The sequence below is a fragment of the Mustela erminea genome, chromosome Y (genome assembly GCF_009829155.1).
Source record: "Mustela erminea isolate mMusErm1 chromosome Y, mMusErm1.Pri, whole genome shotgun sequence".
Taxonomy (NCBI): Eukaryota; Metazoa; Chordata; class Mammalia; order Carnivora; family Mustelidae; genus Mustela; species Mustela erminea.
The window spans coordinates 4,782,856-4,806,774 of NC_045636.1; the positions used below are offsets into that span (position 1 = coordinate 4,782,856).

Here is a 23,919-nt window from a genome sequence, read left to right on the forward strand (position 1 = left end):
GGCCCAATCATCATTTTCATGCGTCAGAATGGTCATTTGGGTTTTGTCATAAGGGATTATACATACATCGGGCAGTCTCCCGAGGACTTGTATGCTAGCTTTGAGTGTTTTGCTTGCCACCATAGCTACAGCTGTAGCATACGGGGTGATGACGCGGCTAAGATTATGGGGTAGGTAGATCCATAACAGGGGTCCTCCTTGCCATAAGGCTCCCGTGGGTGATCCAGGGGATGGGATAACTATGGCATTTATAGGCTTTTCCGGGTCACATCTATCTACTGCTGTTAAGGCTAGTCTGCTTTCAACCAACTGCAATGATCTAATGGCAGCTGGGGTAAGAGTTCTTGGGGAGTCTAATCTAGAATCTCCAGGCAGGATATCAAATAAGGGTTTCAATTCTGCTGTAGTGATTTTTATATATGGCCGAATCCAGTTAATGTCCCCTAGAAGTTTCTGGAAGTCATTCAATGTGTGCAGGTGATCCCTACGGATCTGTACCAATTGAGGTTTTACTGCTGCGTTAGAGAGCTGCATACCAAGGTATCTCTGTAGGTTTCCTGCTTGAATCTTTTCAGGGGATATAGTTAATCCCCACTCTGCCAACTGCTTTTGTAAAAAAGTTAGAGCCGAGGGAAGAGATCTCTCATTTGGCCCACAAATCAGGATGTCATCCATATAATGGTAACAAAATAGGTTTGTAAATGCTTTTCGAAAAGGTTCCAATGCTCGACTCACATACAACTGACATAAGGTGGGGCTATTAGCCATCCCTTGAGGGAGTACTCTCCATTCATATCTTAAATTTGGCTCAGCATGATTAATTGATGGCAGAGTAAAGGCAAAGCGCTCCATATCCACAGGGTGTAAAGGAATGGAGAAGAAACAGTCTTTGATATCAATTATGATAGAGGGCCAATTTTTGGGTAACGCTGTCACGACTGGGAGCCCCAACTGAACGGGTCCCATGACCTGCATTTGATCATTAATTTGTCGCAGGTCATGTAGCAATCGCCATTTGCCTGATTTCTTTTTTATCACAAATATGGGAGTATTCCACGGGGACGTGGATTCTTGAATATGTCCTACTTTGAGTTGTTCTTGGACTAATTCTCTTGCCGCTTGTAACTTGTCTTTTGTTAGCGGCCACTGAGGCACCCAGCGCGGCTCCTGTTGTTTCCAAGTTATTCGAGTTGCCTCAGTGGCCGCTAGGAAAAACCCTGACCTCCCATGGAAGGGGGATCGGGATCTCCCTGGCCCTTGGCTCCAAGACCTTGGCCAGGCTTATACCCCATGTTCTTCATTATGGTTTGGGAGGCCTCACTATACAGTTTTTCAGTAGTAAGTCTAATATCCATCTGCTCCAGCACATCGCGTCCCCACAGAGAAACGGGGGTGGCACAAACATACGGTTGGAAAATGCCTTTATGTCCCTCCTCATCTTCCCAATCTAAGGATGCGGCACTAATATCTGGGCTGGTTGCTACCCCTAATCCTCGGAGGGTTTGATTAGCCTTAACTAGGGCCCAGGCTTTTGGCCAATCTAGATGATTGATAATACTTTTATCTGCTCCTGTATCTAGGAGCCCCCAAAATGGCCTTCCTCTGATCCTTAATTTAAGCATGGGCCTCTCTTTCATGCCCATGGTAAGGCACGCGAGGGAAGATCCTGTAGATCCTAGGCCACCCTTCCTCGCCTGGGCTGTGGATGGATATTTTTCATGATTGCTGGGCAATATTAGGAGCTGTGCGACTCTATCCCCTGGATTTATAATGTTAATACCCCTCGGGGATGAAATCAGAATCTTAACCTCCCCTACGAAATCGGGGTCAATGACTCCTGGGTGAACCTGAAGGCCCCGCATAGTGGAGGAGCTCCTACCAAGGAGGAGCCCCACCGTTCCTTGTGGAGGCCCTCCATGCAGGTCAGATGGCATGGCCTGCACCCCCATTTCAGGCGTTAGGACCATTCGGGTGGTGGCACAGACGTCAAGTCCGGCGGAACCTGTTGTGGCTCTCCTGGGCCCTGCGTGGATTGGCCCTCCTGAGTGGAAGGTGGGAAAACCCATCGCGGCTTGGTAGGTAGGGACATTGCCACCCCGTACATTTGATTCGGGCCCCGGGGGGTGGGGCCCTGCCTCCCGTTTTTTGAATTCCCCCAGTTGTTAGGAGGCAACGGGTTCCCCTCAACGTCCGCCACGGAGCGACATTTATGTGCCCAATGATTACCCTTCCTACATCGCGGGCAAAGCTGAGGCTTTGAGCCCCCTGGCGGTATATTTGGGTATACCTTCCCAGCCTGGGTTCCATGCTGCGGGCAATCCCTCTTAAAGTGTCCTTCCTGGCCACATTGAAAGCATCCTTTAGAGCGGGCTCCTCCCTGACCCTGCATGGCTTGCGCGAAAGCCGCCGCCATGACCTGTCCCTGAATTATGGGTCCTGTTATATCCCTGCAAACTTTGATATAAGCTGATAGGTCCCTTGTCTTCCAGGGTCTGATAGCCTCCCTACACCATTTATTAGCATTCTCGTAAGCTAATTGTTTGATAAGTGGCATTGCTGTATCAACATCCCCGAACATTCTACTTGCAGTCTGTATTAATCTATCCACAAAATCAGCATAGGGCTCGTTGGGTCCTTGCAATACTTTGGATAATTGGCCTTGCAAGTCTCCTGCCCCTCTCAGAGTCTTCCAAGCCCTGAGGGCCGCCGTGGCTATCTGCTGATACACCGCAGGGGGGTATGTACTCTGCACTTGGGCCCCGAGGTATGGCCCTGCGCCTGTCAGCATTTCCAAATTCCATTGCGGGTTACCTGCGGCTGCATTTCTCCGTGCTGTGTCCAGACAATTTTCCTGATTTTGGATTTTCCATTCTAGATATTGTCCTCCACTTAATACCGCCCTGGTCAAGTTGGCCCAATCCTCGGGAGCGAGGTAGAGTGCTCCCAGCGACTCCACAAGGGAGACCGTAAAGGCTGCCTGGGGCCCATAGCTGCTAACTGCCTCCTTCAGCTGCTTTACCAACTTAAAATCTAGTGGCTGGTGGTACCTCTGCTGATTCTGATCTTCTAACACTGGAAAAAAGCCTTTTCCTGGGCCAAGGACCTCTCTCCAATTCTCCGCGGCGCAGCCCGAACAATAGCACGTCTTGGTGCAGCTGGGTTTATAAGGCGGGGGCCACTCATGGGGTGGCGCTGTGGAGCTAGAATGCGGAAGCGGCGCAACTTTCGTTTTTAATTTCGATTGTGCCACAACTGCGGCTTCCGCCCCTGCTCTCAGCTGCGCCATTACTTCTCCCTGCACTCTTAACTCTCCTAATACCTTTTGCAATTCCGCCTCTTTATCCTCAAGTCGTTGCCTCATGGCTTCCAAATCTATCTGGAGACCGGGAGATTCCTCCTTCTTGTTGTTTGCCTCTACCTTTCCTAGCTCCTGCAACTCGCTTTCTGACATCCCTTCTGAGCTTTCACTTTCGGAGTCAGAGTCTCGGGAGGAGCCCTTACGGGATTCTTCTTTCACTTGCTCAAAAACTTTCCCTCCCTGTAGTACTGCTCGCTGCAGGGGCTCTCGGGGGGATAGCAAACATACTTTCACCAGGGACCACACGGCGAGAGTCCCCGGGGATGTAGAGAGGCAGAGTTTTAAGTCCTCGCTCAGGTGTTTCCATTGTGGCACATTTAGGAGCCCTTCTTCTATAAACCAGGGGGCAATCTCTGCTACTTCTTTTAAAAAGGCTCGGGCTGTTTTTGCCTTTAAGGGGGTACCGTTCATCTTGAGAACGTCTTTTAGGGGATCTTCCATTCTATGTCTACTAAGATCGTTCCCCATCCCGAGGAAACCTTTACTTGTATCGTCCCTGCCGAGGGAACTTTCACTTGTATCGTCCCTGCCGAGGGAACTTTCACTTGTATCGTCCCTGCCGAGGGAACTTTCACTTGTATCGTCCTAATCCTAGGAACTTTCCCTGTCACTCACTAGACAGAAATAGGTGCACTCCTTACCTTATCGTTGCTCTATCTCAATCTCCGTTTTGCGATGCGGACAGTTTCCCGGGTTTCGGCACCAGTTGTCGCTCTCGCCAGCAAGAACGACCCGCAAACGTGATGAGGAGCAAACTTCTTTATTAGGGTTTCTATTAGCGTCTCTACTACTACTACTACTACTTCTACTTCTACTTCTATCATTACTTTTACTTCTACTACTCTCTCAAGCAAGTTCTGGCAATATATACATGTAGGCGGTCCAGCCCAGTTATCTAGTCACTGCCCTGTGCACTCAGTCTCCTCGTGAACCCTTATGTAACCACAGAGGGCTCTATTGTTCTCAAGCAGTAATCATGCATTTCTCTCTTGGCTCCTGGTGCTGTTCATGCATCAGCCACGAGCGCACCCATACCCTACCTAGCCAATCATTCTCACTTCCTTAATCTTCAGGCATTTTCGTCTACGTGACTCCTTGCATCTGCTGGATGGCTCTCCACAATATTCCACATTCTCCAGTGGGCTGAGCTCTAAGCTATCTCTGGCAACCCTAGTCTCTTCAGAATGGTACCCCTACCTTTTTTGAGCTGAGAACTAAGCCAGAGTAGGTCTGGATGGAGCTCCATAAGATTTCCAGCTATCAGTGAAAAGTGTTATTAAATATTACAGGAGGAATAGATGATGAAATCTAGGAAACCGCAGCTCCTCCCCTGCCAATCTGTTATACTAGGACCCACTTCAGGCCTCACTATATGCCCAGAGATTGTAGGCAAGTAACTTACCCTGTGCCACATTTCTTCACTTATAAATGGAATGCCACGTGCCCCTGCATCCTTTTATAACTTCCAGGAGGCAACCATGAGCCAGCAGATGCAAACTAACACCAGCCTTGAAAAGTATCATCTGTACAAATGTATACCTGCTGCAAACTTGTCTTCAGTTGTCTTCAGTTGGCTTCAGTAAAGTTTTTTTGGTTAGGAGATATTTGAGATCTGTCTATATGTCATAGACATATATATTTAAGATTTTATTTATTTATTTGAGAAAGAGAGTGTGAGAATGACCAGAGACCAGGGGCAGAGGAACAAGCAGAGTCCCCTCTGAGCAGGGAACCTGATGTAGGACTCAATCCTAGGATGGTGGGATCATGACCTGAGGTGAAGGCAGATGCTTAACTGACTGAGTTACCCAAGTATCCTGGGTAGGGAATATATATAAATCTAATGTCATCAGGTCTTAGACTATTTTTGTTGCAAGGTTTTTGTTTTTTTTTTTCCTTTACTATATCAATGCAATTATGTGACTATTATTTGGTATGTTCAGGTTTTCTATTTCTCCCTCATTCAGTCTCAGAAGATTGTGTGTTTTTAGGAATTTATGTTTCTTTTAGGTTGTTGAACTTGTTGGCGTAAAATTTTTCATATTTTTCTTATAATTCTTTGTATTTCAGTGGTGTCAGTTTATTTATTCATCTTGGTCCATCCCCTCCATTTGCCAACCATCGGTTTCATTAGCTCTTTTTTGGAAGTTTGACTTATTGTTTTGTTTGGAACATGTTCCTCTGTTTCCTTATTTAAAAAGTACTTTATTTTCTGTTTTTGAATTAGGCAGAACAGCTAGTTCTCTAAAACTTCAAAGAATTGCTTGTGTAGCAGTCTCCCTTCTGTAGAATGTATGTGTCTGGTGGATTTGGTTGGCTGGCTAGAGGTACATGAGACACAAGTTGAGGTTGGGCCTGGGGTGCTTCATGGTCATGCCTCCCTTCGGGGAATCCTGGGGAATGCTAAGATACTGGTGCAGATAAGTGTCCTGACACAGATGAAGTCTATCAAATATTTAAAGAAGACTGAATACTGTTCTCAGACTTCCAAAAAATAAACAGGAAATAATTCTTCCCAATTTATGTTATAAGCATTACCTTGATATCAAACCCACATAAAGATAGTACAAAAGATGAAAATGATAGGAGTTAAAGCAGGATTGGCCCAGAGGTATCTTGCTATCCTCTGTACCATGCTGGAGCTACAACAGGAGACTCTTAGCACTGGTGTGACCTATAAGTCCAGGGTTCAGTGATGTGATGGGCCAGCTATAAAATTTGGGTCCTGCTTCCATCTGTACTATTAGATAGAAGAGGTATATAAACAAAGGCACTCTGTAGCACCTCCAAATCTGGCATGAATTCTAGTAGTTTCCCCTCTATGGGTCCAATTCTCTAGGGTCAATAAATGGGTTTACTGAGAGTTTTGCTGACCTTCAAAACATGGTGTATTTTTGTTCTTTTTGTTTTTGTTTTCTCTCAGTTCCAATTTGGGAAAGTATGCAGTTCCACAGTTCTATTCCTCCAACTGCAGTTCACAGTATCATGGAAGGACATTGCCATTGTGAACCTATGTCTCTCCTGACATTCTTTATATGGTTCCTTCTTCCTTTGTTGTACAGATGTTTAGTCAGCCCTCAGTTTCTCTTTAGAAGGAGTTGCTCTATATGTAGGTTAAGATTTGACATGTCTCTCGGAAGAGGTTAGTTCGGAATTTTCCTATGCTGCCATCTTGGGACCTCTGCAAAACAATCTTAATTATGACAGATGACTTTGTTCTGTAGTGTCTGAGATCTTTTCTTTATTTGCAGCCCCTGTTTGAGGTGGGGGGAAATGCAAATGGAATGCCTAAAAATAAAACTTAAAACTACATATTAAATGCTGAATAACTCGGCATGTGTTGCTTCTATATGTCTTAGTTTTTTCCTCCAAAAAATAAGATTTTTACCTTCACAAGAGAGATGCTGGGGTAAATCTAAAACACTTGGGATAGTGCCTATGACAAGCACTATGTAGATGATGTTATTTTTAGCCATGGATTCCCCCAAACTATTCATCAATATCCTCCAGCACAACTGGTGGAGAGTAGAGGCTCTTCAACTAAAAAATGTTTATTAAAACCTTCTAGATATATAACCACTGCAAGACGTTACCGGTGGAACATAAGAAAATACTGTCTGGAAAGATTTCTTGTTCTTAGACTCAAGACTCACTTTGTCTACTCAGAGGGATATAACAAGAGTAAATTTATTTGGAGTGTTTTGTCACGATTATATATATGTATATATTTTTAAATACACCATTCTGTGAATGATTTTTGACCTACTTTACCCTTTAAATTTTTTTCTTTGGAACCAGTATATGCACTGAAGTCTGTAGTGTTGCTCAAAAGAGAGCTAAATTACATCCAAATGGGACATAGCACTGATTTGGCCTCTTTGTATCCTTTAATCCTACACATAATCTCACTTGGATGCTGAGGAAAGTAATCCAACTCCATTGAGGCAGCAATTAATTGTATCATTACAGAGCCAGGAGCTCTCCCTAAAGATACCTAAAAAACTCACACCATGTAGACAATACAGGCACTTTAAAGAGAATAGCCTAAAAAATTTTTTACACTAGGCAAATAACACCTATTCAAGTGATTAAACTTAACATCCCAATAATAGGACAAACTGATTCATATGATGCAGTATGACAATTAGATGTGATGTATGATCCTATGTTGGAAACTGGATAAGTAAAAGAAAATGTTATAAGGTTGATATTAGGCTAATAGTCAAAATTTCTATAAGGTCTATGGATTACATAACAGTATTGTAGTAATATAAATTTTCCTAGTTTTCACAATTGATCTATAGCTGTGTTAGAGACTATGCTTTTCTTGATATATGTACATTAAAATGTTCTAATTAAAGTATATTTATAACTTATTTTTGATAGGTTTGGAAAAACAGTGTTTCAAAAGTAGCAGATCATGTCATCCCAAAATGTAACACTTTGTTACATAGACTATTTTAAGTTGAAGGCGTTTGAAAAAATAGCATGTACAGAGAGAGGCTTTCTCAAAATTCCCCTATCTGACTAAATGCAGATCGTCTAGAAGGAACTCAACTGTCATTAAATCCCCTTCCTGGGAGTTTTATAAAGTAGGGAAGATTGACTCCTGTCATAACAGAGGACACTACAACACAGCACACCCAGACAAAGTTGTCACAAACTAATTTACCTGTCTTGTATTTTTCTGAAGTACCAATCATCTTTCCTAAATGTAATTTACTCTTTCCCTGTTAAATTGTTATGTATTCCTATATTTTAAATCACTTCTTTGGTTTACTCAGTTTTCCTGGGTATTCCCCACGTACACAGGAGTTATAGTTGTTAATAAATTTCTGTGTGCTTTATCTTATTAATCCATTTGTTTTCCCAGGGGTCTCAGGGAGAACAAAAAAGTAGAGACAAAGTTATGGTTCCTCTCCTATGGTGTGGTAGGTAATTTAATGTGTGTATTGTATATGTATTGTTTCCCTTGATTTGGCCAAATATTAGTCTACATGTTACTATAAAGGTATTTTTCAGACATAATTAACACTTAATCAGTAGAGTTTGAATGAAGCAGATTACCTTTTTTACTAGGGACACAATTCTCATTCAATCAGTTGGGGAAAATTTTAAGAAAGAAAAAATAAAAGAATGAGGTCCTTTGAGGAGAGAGGAACTCTGCCTGCAGTTTGTATTTAGACTCCAGTGCAGAGAGCTTCCTTTCTTCCATTCCTTCTTATCCAGTTTCATGCCCATCTCCCTCTACTGGAAATTTAATATTCTTATACATAATATAATAGTAATTTATTTTCTAGAATAGTAATAGATATAGTAATTTATTTTCCAGTAATTATTTTCTTTTTTCCCAAATTCCCCTTAACACAAAAATTAGTAGAAATTTTAAGTCTCTCTTGCCTAACTGACATGTACTACTACCCAGTAGCTGCCAAGTAATTACTCAGAGTCATCTCAGTGCCAATTCCAGTGATTCACATTCCTACTGGAAGTGATAGCCATGATATCCTCCCTGTAGGGCAACATGCAGAATAAAAGAAGACAGAAGAAAAATGTTCATTAAAATGCCTTCACAGCTTTTCCAAGGGTAGGTGAATTGCAACTCCATCTTTCTAATTGTCAAGAACAAAATCCTCAGTTACTTGAGTTCTCATCTTCTCTAAACCTAGATCCTATCAATTATCAAATTATACAGGCTCTGATTTCAAACTGCATCTAGTATATGAGTACTTATCATCTACAGTTGAATCTTTTCAGTGACCTCTGAGGTGATCAGCTCTACTCTCAAATCTGCTTTCAGTACTATCCTTTTCTGACCTAAATGAAATCACAGTATTTATCTCTCATACATTAATTTGTAATTTATGCAAAAAGAGAAGACTGAAACTCTTAAAATAACCTGGAAAATCCTTCATGATTTTCACAAGTCATCCCATGCTCCCCTAATATAAACTTCCCTGTCTGATCTCAGACCTTATACATCTTTGGATCTGTTTTTGCAATGTTGACCTTCATGTGTAGGCACAAGTCCTTCTCAGGTCTTGGAATTGGCTATAACTTTCCCCTTGAACACCCTCCTTCAGACATTTGTATGACTCACTTTGTTCTCTTGAAGTATTGCTTTGGATGATAGTTAATGAAGCTTCTGTGCAGACTTTCAACTCATTCCTTCACTCTTTTTCTTGTACAACTTTTAATAAAGTAAATATTAGCCATCTCATATTTATTAATTTTATATGCTTTTTCTCCCACTATGAACCCAATTTCTCAAGTGTGTACATTTTGTTTACTGATTTATCCTTGGTTACTAGAACACTGTAAGTTATAAATTACTGTCAATAAATATTTGTTGAATGGGGAAAATTATTTTTTAAATTAAGTGTAGGGAATCATATCAACTCTGTTGTTATTGTTGTTGTTGTTGTTGTTGGGGCATGCTATAAAAACATAACTCAGATTGGAAGTACTGAAATTTAACAAAAAGTTTTGACTATGTATATCTTTCAACAAAAGTGTTTCTGTGCGTTTGGGAATCTTTATTAAAATACCAATTTAACTTTGTATCTTGAGCCATGGTTTTCCTCCAGGTGAAACTGAGGATAATAGTATTTACCTTTAAGTGTTTTGATGAAGGATTAAATGAAATAATATATCTGATATTGGTTTAATATGATAAAATACTGGCTTCTGTCTATGTATCTTTCTACTTTTAAAAAATTCTGGGAGTGCCTGGGTGGCCCAGTGAGTTAAAGCCTTTGCCTTCACCTCAGGTCATGATCTCAGGGTCCTGGGATCGAGTCCCACATCAGGCTCTCTGCTTAGCAGGGAGATTGCTTCCTCCTCTCTTTCTTTCTGTCTCTCTGCCTTCTTGTGATCTCTCTCTGTCAAATAAATAAATAAAACCTTTAAAAAAATAAATAAATATAATTCTATAAACTAAATATAATATACTAATAAAGTTAAGACCTTTATGCAAATTTAAAGTCCAAATACAAAATTTTAGACATTAAAATACATCTCTTCACCCAAACTGAATTATTAACCTATCTTCCCACATATGTATATGGGATACATATACACATACATACATACATATATATATATATGTGTGGAAAATATATATATGTAGAAATACATATATATAGGAAATATATATATGTAGAAAAGTAGACATACATGTTTAAGGCCAAATGTATGCTCGCTCTCTGTGTCCAGGGCTATGAGTGTTAAAGAAATAGAAATATCTTGGGAATCTGTTTTAAAAATGAGTAAATTTGGGGGGCATATGAGTGGTTCAGTCAGTTAAGTTTCTGCCTTTGGCACAGGTCATGATCCTAGGATCCTGGGATAGAGCCCTGCTTCTGTTGGGGCTCTCTGCTCAGCAGGATCTCTGCTTCTTCTCCCTCTGCCTATTGCTTCCTCTGTTTGTGTGTTCTCTCTCACTCTGTCGAACAAACAAAATCTAAGAAAAAAAAAGAGCAAATCTGGAAGCCAAGCAGTTCTAAACCTGAGAAACGGATGTATAGGAGACAATGACTAACAAAATATACCATCATCATCACCACTATTACATCAAAACCATGTTTGCTATTATTTTTTAGCATTGGTAACAATACAAGTATCGACACAAAGTCTTAAAGCTAAGAAAATATGGCTCTTCAAAGACTGAATTTCATTGAAAATTGGATTTGACTCCTTATTTTCCTGCATATATAGTTTTCCTCTTAAGCTACATTTCCTATGTGAACTCTAGCTCCTAAAATCATGCCTGAACAAACTATGGGCTCACAGCTGAAAACAAGGAGTTTTCCTTTGTGGTCTTCACTCAGCTATTTAAGCTCTCTGTGCTGCTTCATCTTATATGAAATAGTCATACCAATGTTCTTTATCTATCTATCCTTAAAGCATTAAGAATAAAATGCCACAAAAGATGAGAAAATACAGCAAATAAATTATAAACACCAGATAAATATGAATCATATAAGGAATTATTAAATCCTAACGTGTAAGTAACACCTATAAGCTAGTTACCTCCAACTGTCATCCAATTTCTTTGTTCTTATGAACTTCTAGATAACTTGCTGTTATAGACTGCAGAATTAAGGCCACAAATAGAATATGCAGAAATAAATGGAAAAAATGGAATAAATGGAAAAACTGCAAAATTAAAATTAAAATTAAAATTATTCAGTGGTTTATACTGTTTATTCATAGCTATACCAGCTCTTCAATTATCTCTTAGGAACTGTATTTGTGTCTTTCTCTAGTTATACAGTATAAACTTGAAACTGAATTATCCTATTCCTGGTGCTTTCATTGACCTCCTTTTTGTTTTATGTGTGAAAGGCTCACATCCTCCTCTTCTTGCTTTGGTGAAAATTATGTCTATGGAATTTTTCCTCAGAGAGGGCTCCTGTGATTGCACACATCAGAGACAACTGGAGAAGTGAAGGGAGATTATGGTCAGGATCTTCTTCATTAGCTGTGGTACAAGCCAGTCAAGTTTCATTCATAAGTAAGCTGAGAGATGAAGAAATCCCATGCACAGCCAGGAAGGAAAGGAGGAGTGCTCCTGGAACAGGGCCTAGAAAAATTCGCCAACTGTCACAGGTCATGGTTCCCAGGGCAACCAGGCTCAGACTAAAGCTAACCAGACAGGGAAGAGGCCAAACCATCCCATGTACACTTAAATCAATCTACGAGCACAAGAAATAGATCGAAATTGGGGAATCTGGAAAACTTCTAAGACAGTCAAAAACCTTCATTGCATGGTCAAAATAAGCAGCCTAAGAACTGAGAAAAGAAACCATTCAGGTCATAGAAGGAAGTTCCTTTCTCACAAAGGTAAAAGACCAGGATTGCGTAGAGGTGACTTCTGGGCACAAGCATAGTTCAGTCCTGGTAAAAGACAATGACTGGAGACAAAATCAATGAAGGAATGAAGAATCCCACTAATGCTGTACTGGATGCAGCCTTCTCAGAGCATTCATCTGGCATCAGCACCTCCTCCCATGGGCCCTAACAATGATTAAATGAACCAGGATCCTGTAACCTCTGAGCTGTGCTAGTCAACTCAATCTATGTTTATACTCTACAGCAATTAAGACAGCATTTGTTTGCTTGGATGTTTTTGTTTTTTATCTGTGTTTATTTTAATTTATTTTCCTATTACTTGATAAAAAGTCCCTTTACAGATTGCTACCTCCTTCTCAACTGAACCAAGAACAGGTATTTCCATACTTGGTCAGCATAGATGGCAATGATCAGAGATGCACTGTAGGCAGGAGAGGGTGCCCATGTGTAGAAGGTCCCATTCCTACATTTTAGGGAAAACCAGGGGGCTTTGGAGATATACAAAGAATGAGAGTGAGAGGGGCAGGACTGACTTCATAACATTGGGACACACTCTGAAATGAAAGGGCAGGGCTCTTTGCTCAAAATTATTAAGAATTTTAAGAGAGCGTCACCAGAGTATTAAGCCACACCAAGAGCCCTGCTTGTTCTTGGCTTCCTTTGGATTTAATTTCAGTCAGTTGTCTATAAGCTGTGCTGATATAATAGATACTTTTTTTGTAAAGTCAGTTATTACCTCCTGGTAATGAGGGAGCTATGTTCTATGAAACAGCTTTGATGTCCACAAAAAAGCACATTAAAATATGTAAACATGTATGATTGGAAATTATAATTTTGCTTCACATTGGAACAAGTTTATAATTTTTAACATAGTAGGCTGTTGAGTATAAGTAATGCTTTCTCTTTCAATATGTTATTGGACCTGCTATTTTTTTTAACAGTTGTAATATGAATGGCTGCTAGGAAAATGTTAAAGAAATGAAAAGCTCTGTAAGACTACCAATTTTCATGATAAAAATTCCTGCTATTGCAACTGCATTGGTATTTGTAGAATCAGGGGGGAAAAAAGAACAGACTTAGTTTCTATAATAATTTGAAAATTGGGACAAGCAAAATTTTAATTTACATGAATATTATTATAATGCCTATATATTACAGTTGTAATGAAAGCATGGATTTTTTTTAAGATTTTTTTTTAAGATTTATTTATTTATTTGACAGAGAGAGATCACAAGTAGGCAGAGAGGCAGGAGAGAGAGAGGAGGAAGCAGGCTCCCTGCTGAGCAGAGAGGCCGATGTGGGACTCGATCCCAGGAACCTGAGATCATGACCTGAGCCGAAGGCAGCGGCTTAACCCACTGAGCCACCCAGGCGCCCCAAGCATGGATGTTTTAATGAGACAGATTATAACTTTACTCTTATATTGGTCCATAAAAAAAATTTAAAGCTCTTGGTTTGGGATTAGAGAAATTTGTTGTGCTTAAATGACATGGCTTCTGAGCCACCTAGTCAGAATTCAAACTGCCTCTGGCTTTAACTGTGTGGGATGAAATGTGTGATCTTGAACAATACATTTAATATCTCTAGGATTTCCACATCTCCAATGGAGAATAACAGTGCCAGTCTTATAGTATTCTGGGAGGATTTAAGGAGATATTACATGTGAAACTCCTTGGAATATAATATACTTTCAAAAAATGTTATAACTACTGCCATTATTATGGTCATGATTGCTGTTATTGTTACTCTTATTATTACACAATGTCACATCTGTCTGTCTCTCAATGTAATTTCCTGTCACCTTCTCTCAGCCTAGGCAAGCTCTCGCCAAACTCTCCAGCCCTTGCATATACTTGAAAATTTCTGTCTTCTTGGTGCCCTTGCTGTGCATAGACTGAGCAACCACCTGGAGGGGATGTTGTAGAGGTGAATTCAAGCCACGGGGAGGGAACTGGGTTGAGTAGGATCCCCCTTAAATTTCCTCTTGACATTCAGATTCCATCAGATGGACAAAGTGAATAGGAAAGTGAGTGGCACGGCAAGTTTGACATGCTGGAGAGCTGCTTTTGGCTCCTCTCTCCTTCCCCTGCGGTCTCCTGCACTCATTTGTAGCACACTAGCCCAGGGAGCCTTCTGTTACCATCACACTGAGTGCCAGTAGAGGTGCAGCAGGTGGGAGTCCTGGAGACACTCTGGGGTTGGGAACACATGGCCCCAGGGGCAGGCAGAGGCTCCTGAGACAGGCGGGTGGGGTTTTCAGGAGTGAAAGGCAGGCAGTCGTGCCCACTGCAGAGGATGAGAATTGAAGTAGGTGTTATTATATATAGACAGCCCGCCCAATATCCCTTCCTATGTGGGGGCAGGGTGCCACGGGCTGTTTCTCTAAGGGGATTTACATGAACGGATAGAGATTGCAGGGTCACCGGGGATAGTGGGGCACAGGCAGGTAGGGCAGATGGGAGGAGGCCCTGAAACTGAGACAAACACTTGAGGTTTATTTGAGAAAACAAAGGGTTGGGAGCCTTGCTGAGGTCACTTTCTTCTGTTTCTTCTCTTCTTCTGGCCAGTACTCTATATAGAATTTAATAGGTAAAAAATGGGATGAATTTTAAGAACCCGGAGTTCCAGGGCTATTTCTCCAGCTTTGAAAATAGGTACAAATCTTTCCCAGGTCTACCCCAGAAAGGAAAATAAAATGCAATTTATCTTTGATGAAGTTCTAGAAAACAGGTGAGGTTTGGTGGGCTGAGGTCCGGAGCCGATGACCAAGAAAGAATTCTTGAGACATCTTTGGTGCAAAATGGTGGTTTATTAAAGCACAGTGACAGGACCCGTGGGCAGGAAGAGCTGCTGCCCCCGGTTGTGAGGGGTGGCAGGTTATATACCTTGCAGTTGGGGGAAGGTGAGGAGAAGGGAGGTTTCAGCGGAGTTTTCATATTAAAGAGGGCCTACAAGGTGCCTGGAGGAGGCCCTGCCCTTGTGGTTTGATCAATGTCATCTTAGGTCAGGCATTAACATCAAGATAGTTGGGAGATTCTTGGTGGGGTGTTATGATCCTGCTATCATCTACCTTCCCTTCTACCTCAGCCTCCTCCAGTTTATGATGGGGAAGGAGACATTAGAGCATCAGGAACTGAGAGTTATTTGCCTCTGGAAATTTGTGCTATTGATAAGGTAACTTCTTTTTTTGTAGATCTCTAGGACATTTGTAGAGCAAGGGAGATTCCTGCCTTGCAGGATTGTGATCTCTGCAAGTTAAAACTATTTGTTTATCCGTTCATGGCAGTCAGGGGTGCCTGAGGAATGCTACACATATTACGGAGGGGAGCAGGTAGAGAGGGGGGTGCAAGGCTGTGGGGAGCCATGCACTTGTGGATGGCAGTCACGTAGGTGACTAGGCCCAGGATAATGGGACTGTGAATGTTTAACCCAAGGAAAATGGGTGCGCTCGTGGACGACGCACGTTCAATGCCTGGAGTCACAAGGAGGGTATAGGATTAACTTGTAGTTTTGGGAAGGGCACAAGATCTGTAGAACAATAGAAACCTATGGAGTCACGTAGGTGCTCACGAGCATCTCACATGCTCATGGATAAGGTCACTAGTAATCCTTCTGATTGGTGTTTAGGTGAATCGCGTGATATGGTGATTGGGCATTTGTAACTACTGATACTATAATAAGGGGCTTAATTTGAGGAGCGGGGTTCCCGGATCAAGATATGTAGAAGACTGACAATAAAGAAGTTTGCCACTCAACCTCGTCTGCGGGTCGTTCTTGCGGGTCGAGAGCGACACAAGGCGCCAGCTTTTGCTTTGTCTTCAGCCAGCCTCCTGCTCCCTCATCATCCAGACCCTTCTTCCTGGTTCCACCGGGCATGGGATTTGGAGGTGGGCCACTGTCCAAGGCAGGCTCTCTTGGCACAAGGGTGCCAGGGCCCATGAAACTGAGGAAGGCTGTGCCAGCCTCTGGTGGTTGCTTCATCCATCTTTCCCCTCAAAAGATACAAGATGGAGGTGCACCCTGTGGTTCTGTTGCTGGTCTCAGCCTCTGCCTTTTCAATTGGGATTGAAAACCTCACCTCCATAATGGCTGTGCCCAGAGCATACTAACCCACTTATAATCGTAGCTTTAGTGAGAAGGAATTATTTCTGACATCTGAAACATTAATATTGAAAAGTTTGAATTGTCTGGGGAAGAAAGCAAGGTGCCTAGAGCCACAGGTTCAAAGTTTTGCACAGCTGGGTTCAGGGATCTTCCTCACTAAAGCAAGTCAGTTCAATGCAAGGCCCTATTTTTTGAGCAACTACTGTCTCCCAGGTGCTAAGGGAGACAAAGCAGGCTGCCCCCACCTCACATGCTTCCTGATGATTCTCAGGAACAGACTTGGGGACTGTGGTGAAAACTTATGCACTCATTAGCACAAATAATATACAGTGGCTACCAGCTGAATTATTACAATTATGGATCTCTCAGCTCAGTATCCCCATCTCTACATCTCTCCTCATAGAAGGACAACAGGCAGGAAAGCGGGAAACAAATGTAAAACCCCTATTACAATGCCTATTACAAGTTATCAACCAGTGGGAGTTATTTTTATATTTGCTACAAAAATACAAAAGATCTATGTCATTTTCATAGAAGTTTATGAGAAATAATATTTCTTAAAAATCTTAAAATTTTAGGGGTGCCTGAGTGGCTCAGTGGGTTAAGCCTCTGCCTTCTGCTCAGGTCATGATCCCAGTGATGAAGTTCTAGAACCTAGGTGAGGTTTGGTGGGCTGAGGTCCAGAGCCGATGACCAAGAAAGAATTCTTGAGATATCTTTGGTGCAAAATGGTGGTTTATTAAAACACAAGAACAGGACCTGTGGGCAGAAAGTGCTGTTGCCCTGTTATCCTGAGGAGTAGCTGATTATATACACAGGAGTTGGGTAGGTGAGAACAAAGGGGGTGGTGCTAGTCTCTAAGGAATTTTGGAAGCAAGGTCTCCAAAGCTAGAGGGGCTAGCTATTGTTGAGAGAAAGGTTATTTATTACTAGTAGTAAAAATCTTCTTGTGAAACCCTTTAGATGTATATCAGTGGGCCATATGCTTGGGAATGATTCTTGACACTATCTTGGAGATCTAGAGACAAAGTTTCACATTTCTCCTATCAAGTGTCCTTGTTAGTGAGATTTGGGTTTAGATGAAATTTAACTTTATTTAGGGCTTGAGGAACTGAGTTATTTGCTTCTGGAAATTGTGCTATTGATAAGGTAACTTCTTTGTTTGTAGATTTCTAGGACATTTGTAAACCAAAGGAGACTCCTGTCTTGTAAGATTGTGATTTCTGCAAGTTTTAACTATTTGTTTCTCACTTATGGCAGTCATGGGTGCCTGAGGAATGTCACACACATTTCCAAGGGGAGCGGGTGGAGAGGGGGTGCAGGGTGCCAGCTTTTGCTTTGTCCTCAGCCAGCCTCCTGCTCCCTCATCACCAGAGCCCTGGGATTGAGCTCTGCATCAGGCTCTCTGCTCAGCAGGGAGCCTGTTTCCTCCACTTTCTCTCTGCTGCTCTTTCTACTTGTGATCTCTCTGTGTCAAATAAAAATAAATAAGTAAATAATATGAAACACTACAGTATTTCTTTTTCTTAACTCTTTGTCATCATCATCACTGTAATGCAAATTGTAAGGACCTATTTAGAAACTGTCCCTGCTCCCCTTCCCCCAGGGGATTTACTTGGAGACAACTCCCAGAAACCAGCTCCAGGTAACAAAGCCCAGATACAAAGGTGGGTCAGGCCAGGTGGAGACACTGATCAGTGGCGGCACATACTGTCTTCCTGGTTACCAAGTAGTATGGGCCCCGCCCTTTGGGAGACTTTTGGGCGCCAATACCAGTCAAGGTGTAATAGGCTGGTTCAAATGTCTACTAGGGTAAATTTTAACTCAACTGGTCACCTAGCATCACTGTGGCATTTCCTGTGTGTGTTACAATCTCACTGGCCACCTGTGTGTGGCCTGGCCCGACCACATACATGGCCTTTGCCCTTAAAAGCTAGTCTGTGACATGAGAAGGGTTGCCCTCTGTTGTAAGAGGTGTGTCACCGGATGTTCAGTTAGATTCTTGATGCGTGGCGGGAAGTAAAGCTTTGCTTGACCTTTGCTTTGTATCAGTCTCACTCCTTTAATCACGGACCCATTATTGGGGCATAACACAAAGTGCTTATTATCATGTACTGTCCTAAGCATTTAGACTTCTGTACAAGTTCTCATCTTAATTTTAAGAAAGTTTCCTCATGGTAACATGTATAGTTTTTTCATTGCTATAATTTCTGTGAGCACCTGAATCAAATGTCAAGTTGAAGTTGTACCGATTTTAGGCGAGCAACGAGGAAGTTCTTTTTCTTTTCTGTTCCTTATTTTTCTAAACATGAAAGTGATTGCTAACAAGCCCCTGTTGAATCTCATCTCTTAAAGTTGACCATTTAATTAAAAAATCAAACTCTACATTTTAAAGGGAGCATTTTCTGCAAAGGATGTTTTTGAGTTTTGCTGCTCTAAGTTACATCTCTCAGATTTACATGAAAAGCAGTTTTCAAAATACCCCAGTATGGTAGACTTTCTTCCTTTCAGAGAGTTGTCTCCTCTTTCTCTTCCATTCATTCTGTCAATATTCATATAACCCAGAAGGCTGCTTTTTACCAGTTCTCTAGATGTTTACAAGTTTCAGCTCTTCTCTTTCTTTTGTAGATACTGCTGTGCAAGACCTAACCCTTTCTAAAGAAAATCCATGGGTGATATTCATGTGTAGCCAGAGACACCAGGGAGGAAAGAAGTGCATTTTCACTGCAAGCAAATGAGGCAAAGTGGAAGAAAGAGCCTATAGAAATTATATAATGTAGCTGCCAGATGAAATGGGCCAAAAATTCATCTTGCATGATCTTTTCTGAGTGTCCATTATTTAAATAGGCTTTCTAACCAGTTAGGTAGCATAGGGTTATGGAAATGTGTAACCAGAGAGGTGACATCCTGTGTCTGAAAAAAACAGAATGTCCAGAAAAAAGGTCCAGTGCTCCCATTCAGAGAGTAGAATTGCAGCTTCCTATCAGAGCATGAACTAGGGATCTAGTCAGTCACCAAACTCTCCCTCACCCAGAAGGAAATGAAATGGATGAATAAATAAGGAAGTTGGAGCTGCTTCTGCAGTGGCTTTTAAGGATCTACTTAACACCTGACTTTGGTTCCCAGCGAGACGAATTTTCTCGTATACATGATTAGGAAAAGAGTTTCTAGAAACATTTCCTCAGGAGTGTTATTCATACTACTTTGTGTTTCAAAACAATCTCAAGTAGGAGTTTTTGAATCTTTGGTCGTTTTTCTTTCATTTGCCATTTATTGGTGCAAAGTACGGCATTTATAACAGTTCAAAGAGCAAAGGAGTCGGTAGTATTCAATTCGGTGCCATTTTGAAAACTGCTTTTCATGTAAATCTGAGAGATGTAACTTAGAGCAGCAAAACTCAAAAACATCCTTTGCAGAAAATGCTCCCTTTAAAATGTAGAGTTTGATTTTTTAATTAAATGGTCAACTTTAAGAGATGAGATTCAACAGGGGCTTGTTAGCAATCACTTTCATGTTTAGAAAAATAAGGAACAGAAAAGAAAAAGAACTTCCTCGTTGCTCGCCTAAAATCGGTACAACTTCAACTTGACATTTTGATTCGGGTGCTCACAGAAATTATAGCGATGAAAAAACTATACATGTTACCGTGAGGAAACTTAAAAATAAGAACCAATTTCAGGAGAAGCCGGTTGAGGAGACAAAGAGGCCCGGGTGGGGCGAAGGCCCTCGGCCCGCTCGAAAGCTGAGTCACAGGAATCGCACCCCTGCAGTGGGCGAGGCCCTCCAGCGCGGCTACCGCGCCCTCGCCCGGGGATGTCCGCACCAGACAAAGCCGGCTTCGCAGTGAGGGAATGCCTGTCCCCCTAGGTACCGGCCAAACCCTCAGTTTCCCTGCCCCGTCCCCAAGAGCAGGTTTGCGCGGCTGTTGCAAAAATCCATTATGATAAAATAGACAGGAGGCGGGGGAAACGCATGATGCAGGAAGCGCTGGGGGGAGGGGGCTTTGGCTCCTTTTAATTTTCCGCCATCGTGGCGGTTAGGGTGCACCGGTGCACGCCGGGCGGGGGTCCCCCAAACGCCAGGCCGGCCCCCGGACCGGGCGGAAATCAGGCGCGAAGGAGTTAAGCGGGCCCGCGGGTGACGTCATCTCATTTACATACGAGCGCGCATAAAGCAGCGCGCGGCGCGCCCCGCCCGGCATTCGGCGGCCGCTCCTGGGCAGTTCGGTCTTTTCTCGCTCGCGCACCTCGTTCCGGTGAGCCCCGGGGCCCCTGCCTGCTGCCCTCGGTCCCTTCGCGCCTGGCGCCCGCGCTCGCCCCTCGGCGCCCGTCTCCCTGCGGAGGCGTCCTTACAGCCCAGCCCAGGGGTCCTCCCGGGAAGCCTGCCTTGGGGCCTAGGGAATGCCAGGCCCTTCCAGATGCTGGGGTACGGGGTCGAGAACTTGGTGGTCTAAAGACCACCCCCCCAAACCGGGCGTTTGGCCGTGCAGCTCCGAGGGAGCATTTTTCTTCTCCGACCCACTGCCCCCTTACACCCCACCCCGGGCATTCTGCACTGCCTCTTAGCGGGTGATGAAGCTGGAACAGAAAAATCCTTTGTTCTGACGCCCACCCACCCGAGCCCGGAGCTTTGACAATTAACGTTTTTCCTTTAGTTGTGATGGCTTCTTGCACTCCCGTGGGGAGGGCGGACATCCAACCCTTCTTGAAGGGGAATGGGTGCTGGGGTTGCCGAATTGCCCGTAAACGCAGATGTGGGCTGGTTTTCGGGGTGTGGGGCCGCTTTGTGGGCGGCCGGCTGCATTGTTGAGCGCGAGCTAGGCGGCGGTAGGGCGGTGGTCGGGGTGCCGGCTGCTGCTGCCGCCTTTGTGAGCGGAGGGGAAAAGCAGCACGGGCCCGCATCTCTGGTCCCCATGTAAAACGGAAGCATTGTGCAGCCTCGGCTTCATTTTAAGAATTTCTACTCGATCCCACCCCCCACCCCTACCCCACTTGACATGGTTTCACTCTTCTAGCCAGATTTCAATTTTCGGACATTGTAACTGACACCCACGGTAGTCAATCTCCTTATTCCCGAAGATTTTCCTCCTATTGAGAGGGCGATCTTCCCAGTTTGTTCCCCCGCATTTGGAAATAATGAAAAGGGGTTCTTTTTTTGTGTGTAGCAAGAGGACGAGCAGCAGCCTTCCATGAAAGCGGAAGGAGGGAGAGGTGGGGTTTCAGGCGGGGGATGCGAGGGCAAAAGCGCATTTCTGAACCGGGGGAGACAAGGGTGGATCGCTCGCTCGATCTCAACCTCTCTCTTGGCTTTGTATATGCAGCTTCCTCTGCAACCATGTCTGACAAACCCGATATGGCTGAGATTGAGAAATTCGATAAGTCGAAATTGAAGAAGACAGAAACACAAGAGAAAAATCCACTGCCTTCAAAAGAAAGTAAGCCCGCCCCCCCCCCGAGAAAAATGTTGGGCGGGAGGGAGGAGGGGAGGGGCTGGGAGCAGGACCGCGACTGGGAAGGGGGGGAGGGGTTGGGGAACCAGGGAGTGCGGGGGAGGAGCTGACAGTTTTTATGATAAATGTGGTCTGGAAGGTTAAGAATTTTTTGCAGCCAACAAACAACAGGGCTTTAATTTTTTTAATAATGATGGGATGTTTGGTATACTATATTATGCACTATGCCATTTTATCTGTTAAGTGGTTTTTTAATGGTCCTATTTCCACGATGGTATGACTTAATACTTGGATTTTTATGATATAGGAAGATAACTAAACGAAAAGTATGATCATCTTACACTTAAACACTAGATTGTACTGAGTCTGCCTAATGAGCTCCCTCCATCTTTTTTTTTTTTTTTTTTTTCTTTTTTATCTGTCACAGCGATTGAACAGGAGAAGCAAGCGGGCGAATCATAATGAGGCGGGTGCCGCTGATACGCACTATACATTCCACAAGCATTGCCTTCTTATTTCTTTTTACCTGTTTAACTTTTAAGATGCAAAGAGGTTGGATCAAGTTTAAATGACTGTGGTCCCCTCGTTCTTATCAAAATATCTGAACTACTGACTGGGAAGCCAAACCTCCTATACATCGTCAGGAGAAGGAAAATAACTTGTATGCCGGCGAAGGAAGAAGCTGGGTGGGACACAACTAGTAAAAACTAAGCTGGTCCTAGGTGTCTTGCCGGGCGGTAAACTGCAGTTTAGTCAGAGTGCTATTTTTTTCTTTGATTGTGATTTTAAGTATTGGAATGCACAATTTTTTAATACGCAAATAAAAAGTTTAAAATGTGGTTTGTTTGGAAAGAGTGGTTTATTCTCACCTGAAGTCCATGCAAGAGAACCTACTACTTGGTCTCATGGGGCAAAAATAAGTGACAAATGTCTAATGATTTGGGAAAATAGGTTTACTCAGATACATAAAATACATCCTACACATTAGTTAATTGAGAGATCATTTTCTTAAGCTGACCTAATTCCCGTGAGCAGTATCAAAGTTTTATCAAGAATATACTTGCAGGACGCCTGGATGGCTTACTTGGTTAAGTGACTGCCTTCTGCTCAGTTCATGATCTTGGAGTCGCAGTCCCATATCAGGCACCTAGCTCAGTGGAGAGTCTGCTTCTCTCTGACCCTCCCCCTTTCATGCTTTTTCTGATTCTCAGTCTCTGGAAATAGTATCAATCTTAAAATTTTTGATAAGGTAACTGAATTACATAATCAAGAAAAGGTGGCAGCTTTTATAGTATATTTCTGGTGTCAAACTGAACTTGGTCATTTAATCAGTTGCTGGCATTGGCATCCATAGAATTCAAGCAATCTTGTCAGATGAAAAATGAGCAAAATTAACAATTGCTTAAAAAGGAATTTGGCATTTGTGATTCACAATTACCTCCTTTTTAATTAGAATGTAGTATTTGCTTTCTGTAAAATGGTAAATACACATTCCATTAGTGAGAATTTTGGAATAATTGAGTTTCCATTTAACAGATAGGATTTCTAAAATCCCTGTATTTTGAACAGTTACTTAGTACAAATCACTGTCACTTGAACTAAGTTTAGTTTGATATGAACTATTTGACTCATTTCCAGGTTTATTAACATTAATTTCAAATTCTTTCAATGGTAGGTAAAAGTATAGCCTTTGTTTTTGGTCATTTGAGAAAAAGAAGAATGTTACCTACATCTTATTTAATTTTATTGTTAATTGTCAACACAATCCTGAATAGAATCCTGTCTTTTTTTTTTTTTTTTTTTTTTTAATTTTTATTTATCAGCACTAGCATGAGGAGTGTTAGGCAGAGGGAGAAGCAAACTCCCCTCTGAACCGGGAGCTTGATGCTGGGCTCTGTCTCAGGACCCTGAGATCATGACCTTAACCAACTGAGCCACCCAAGTGTCTCAGGTTCTTAAGTCTTAAACTAAGAACTTCTAAGTTCTTACTAAGAACTGAGGAACAGTGTACATACAAAAGCAACCGAATTTAAAGATGGTAGTTTACTTACTATCTGTCATATGCAATGTACATGTCGAAGAAATTAAGCCTTTTCCCAAGATAATGACTTTCAAAAATACTTGATAAACAGGTGGGGAATGATGGTAGGAGTGA

At 42.5% G+C, this 23,919-nt stretch overlaps 1 protein-coding gene across 1 annotated transcript; it reads left to right on the forward strand.

The window, feature by feature from the left end:
* Window positions 1–3,649: 3,649 nt before the first annotated feature.
* LOC116583924 (thymosin beta-4) lies at window positions 3,650–22,603 on the forward strand. Its single transcript, XM_032331954.1, has 3 exons — window positions 3,650–3,655; window positions 21,636–21,749; window positions 22,192–22,603. The coding sequence occupies exons 2-3, from the start codon at window positions 21,650–21,652 to the stop codon at window positions 22,224–22,226; spliced, it is 135 nt and encodes a 44-aa protein (XP_032187845.1). The 5' UTR covers window positions 3,650–3,655; window positions 21,636–21,649; the 3' UTR covers window positions 22,227–22,603.
* Window positions 22,604–23,919: the final 1,316 nt, after the last annotated feature.

Excerpts from the sequence above, each read along its gene's own strand:
- LOC116583924 (XM_032331954.1), top strand. The coding sequence starts at position 21,650 with ATGTCTGACAAACCCGATATGGCTGAGATTGAGAAATTCGATAAGTCG. Across the intron at positions 21,750-22,191 it reads TCCACTGCCTTCAAAAGAAA|CGATTGAACAGGAGAAGCAA; the intron begins GTAAGCCCGCCC and ends TATCTGTCACAG.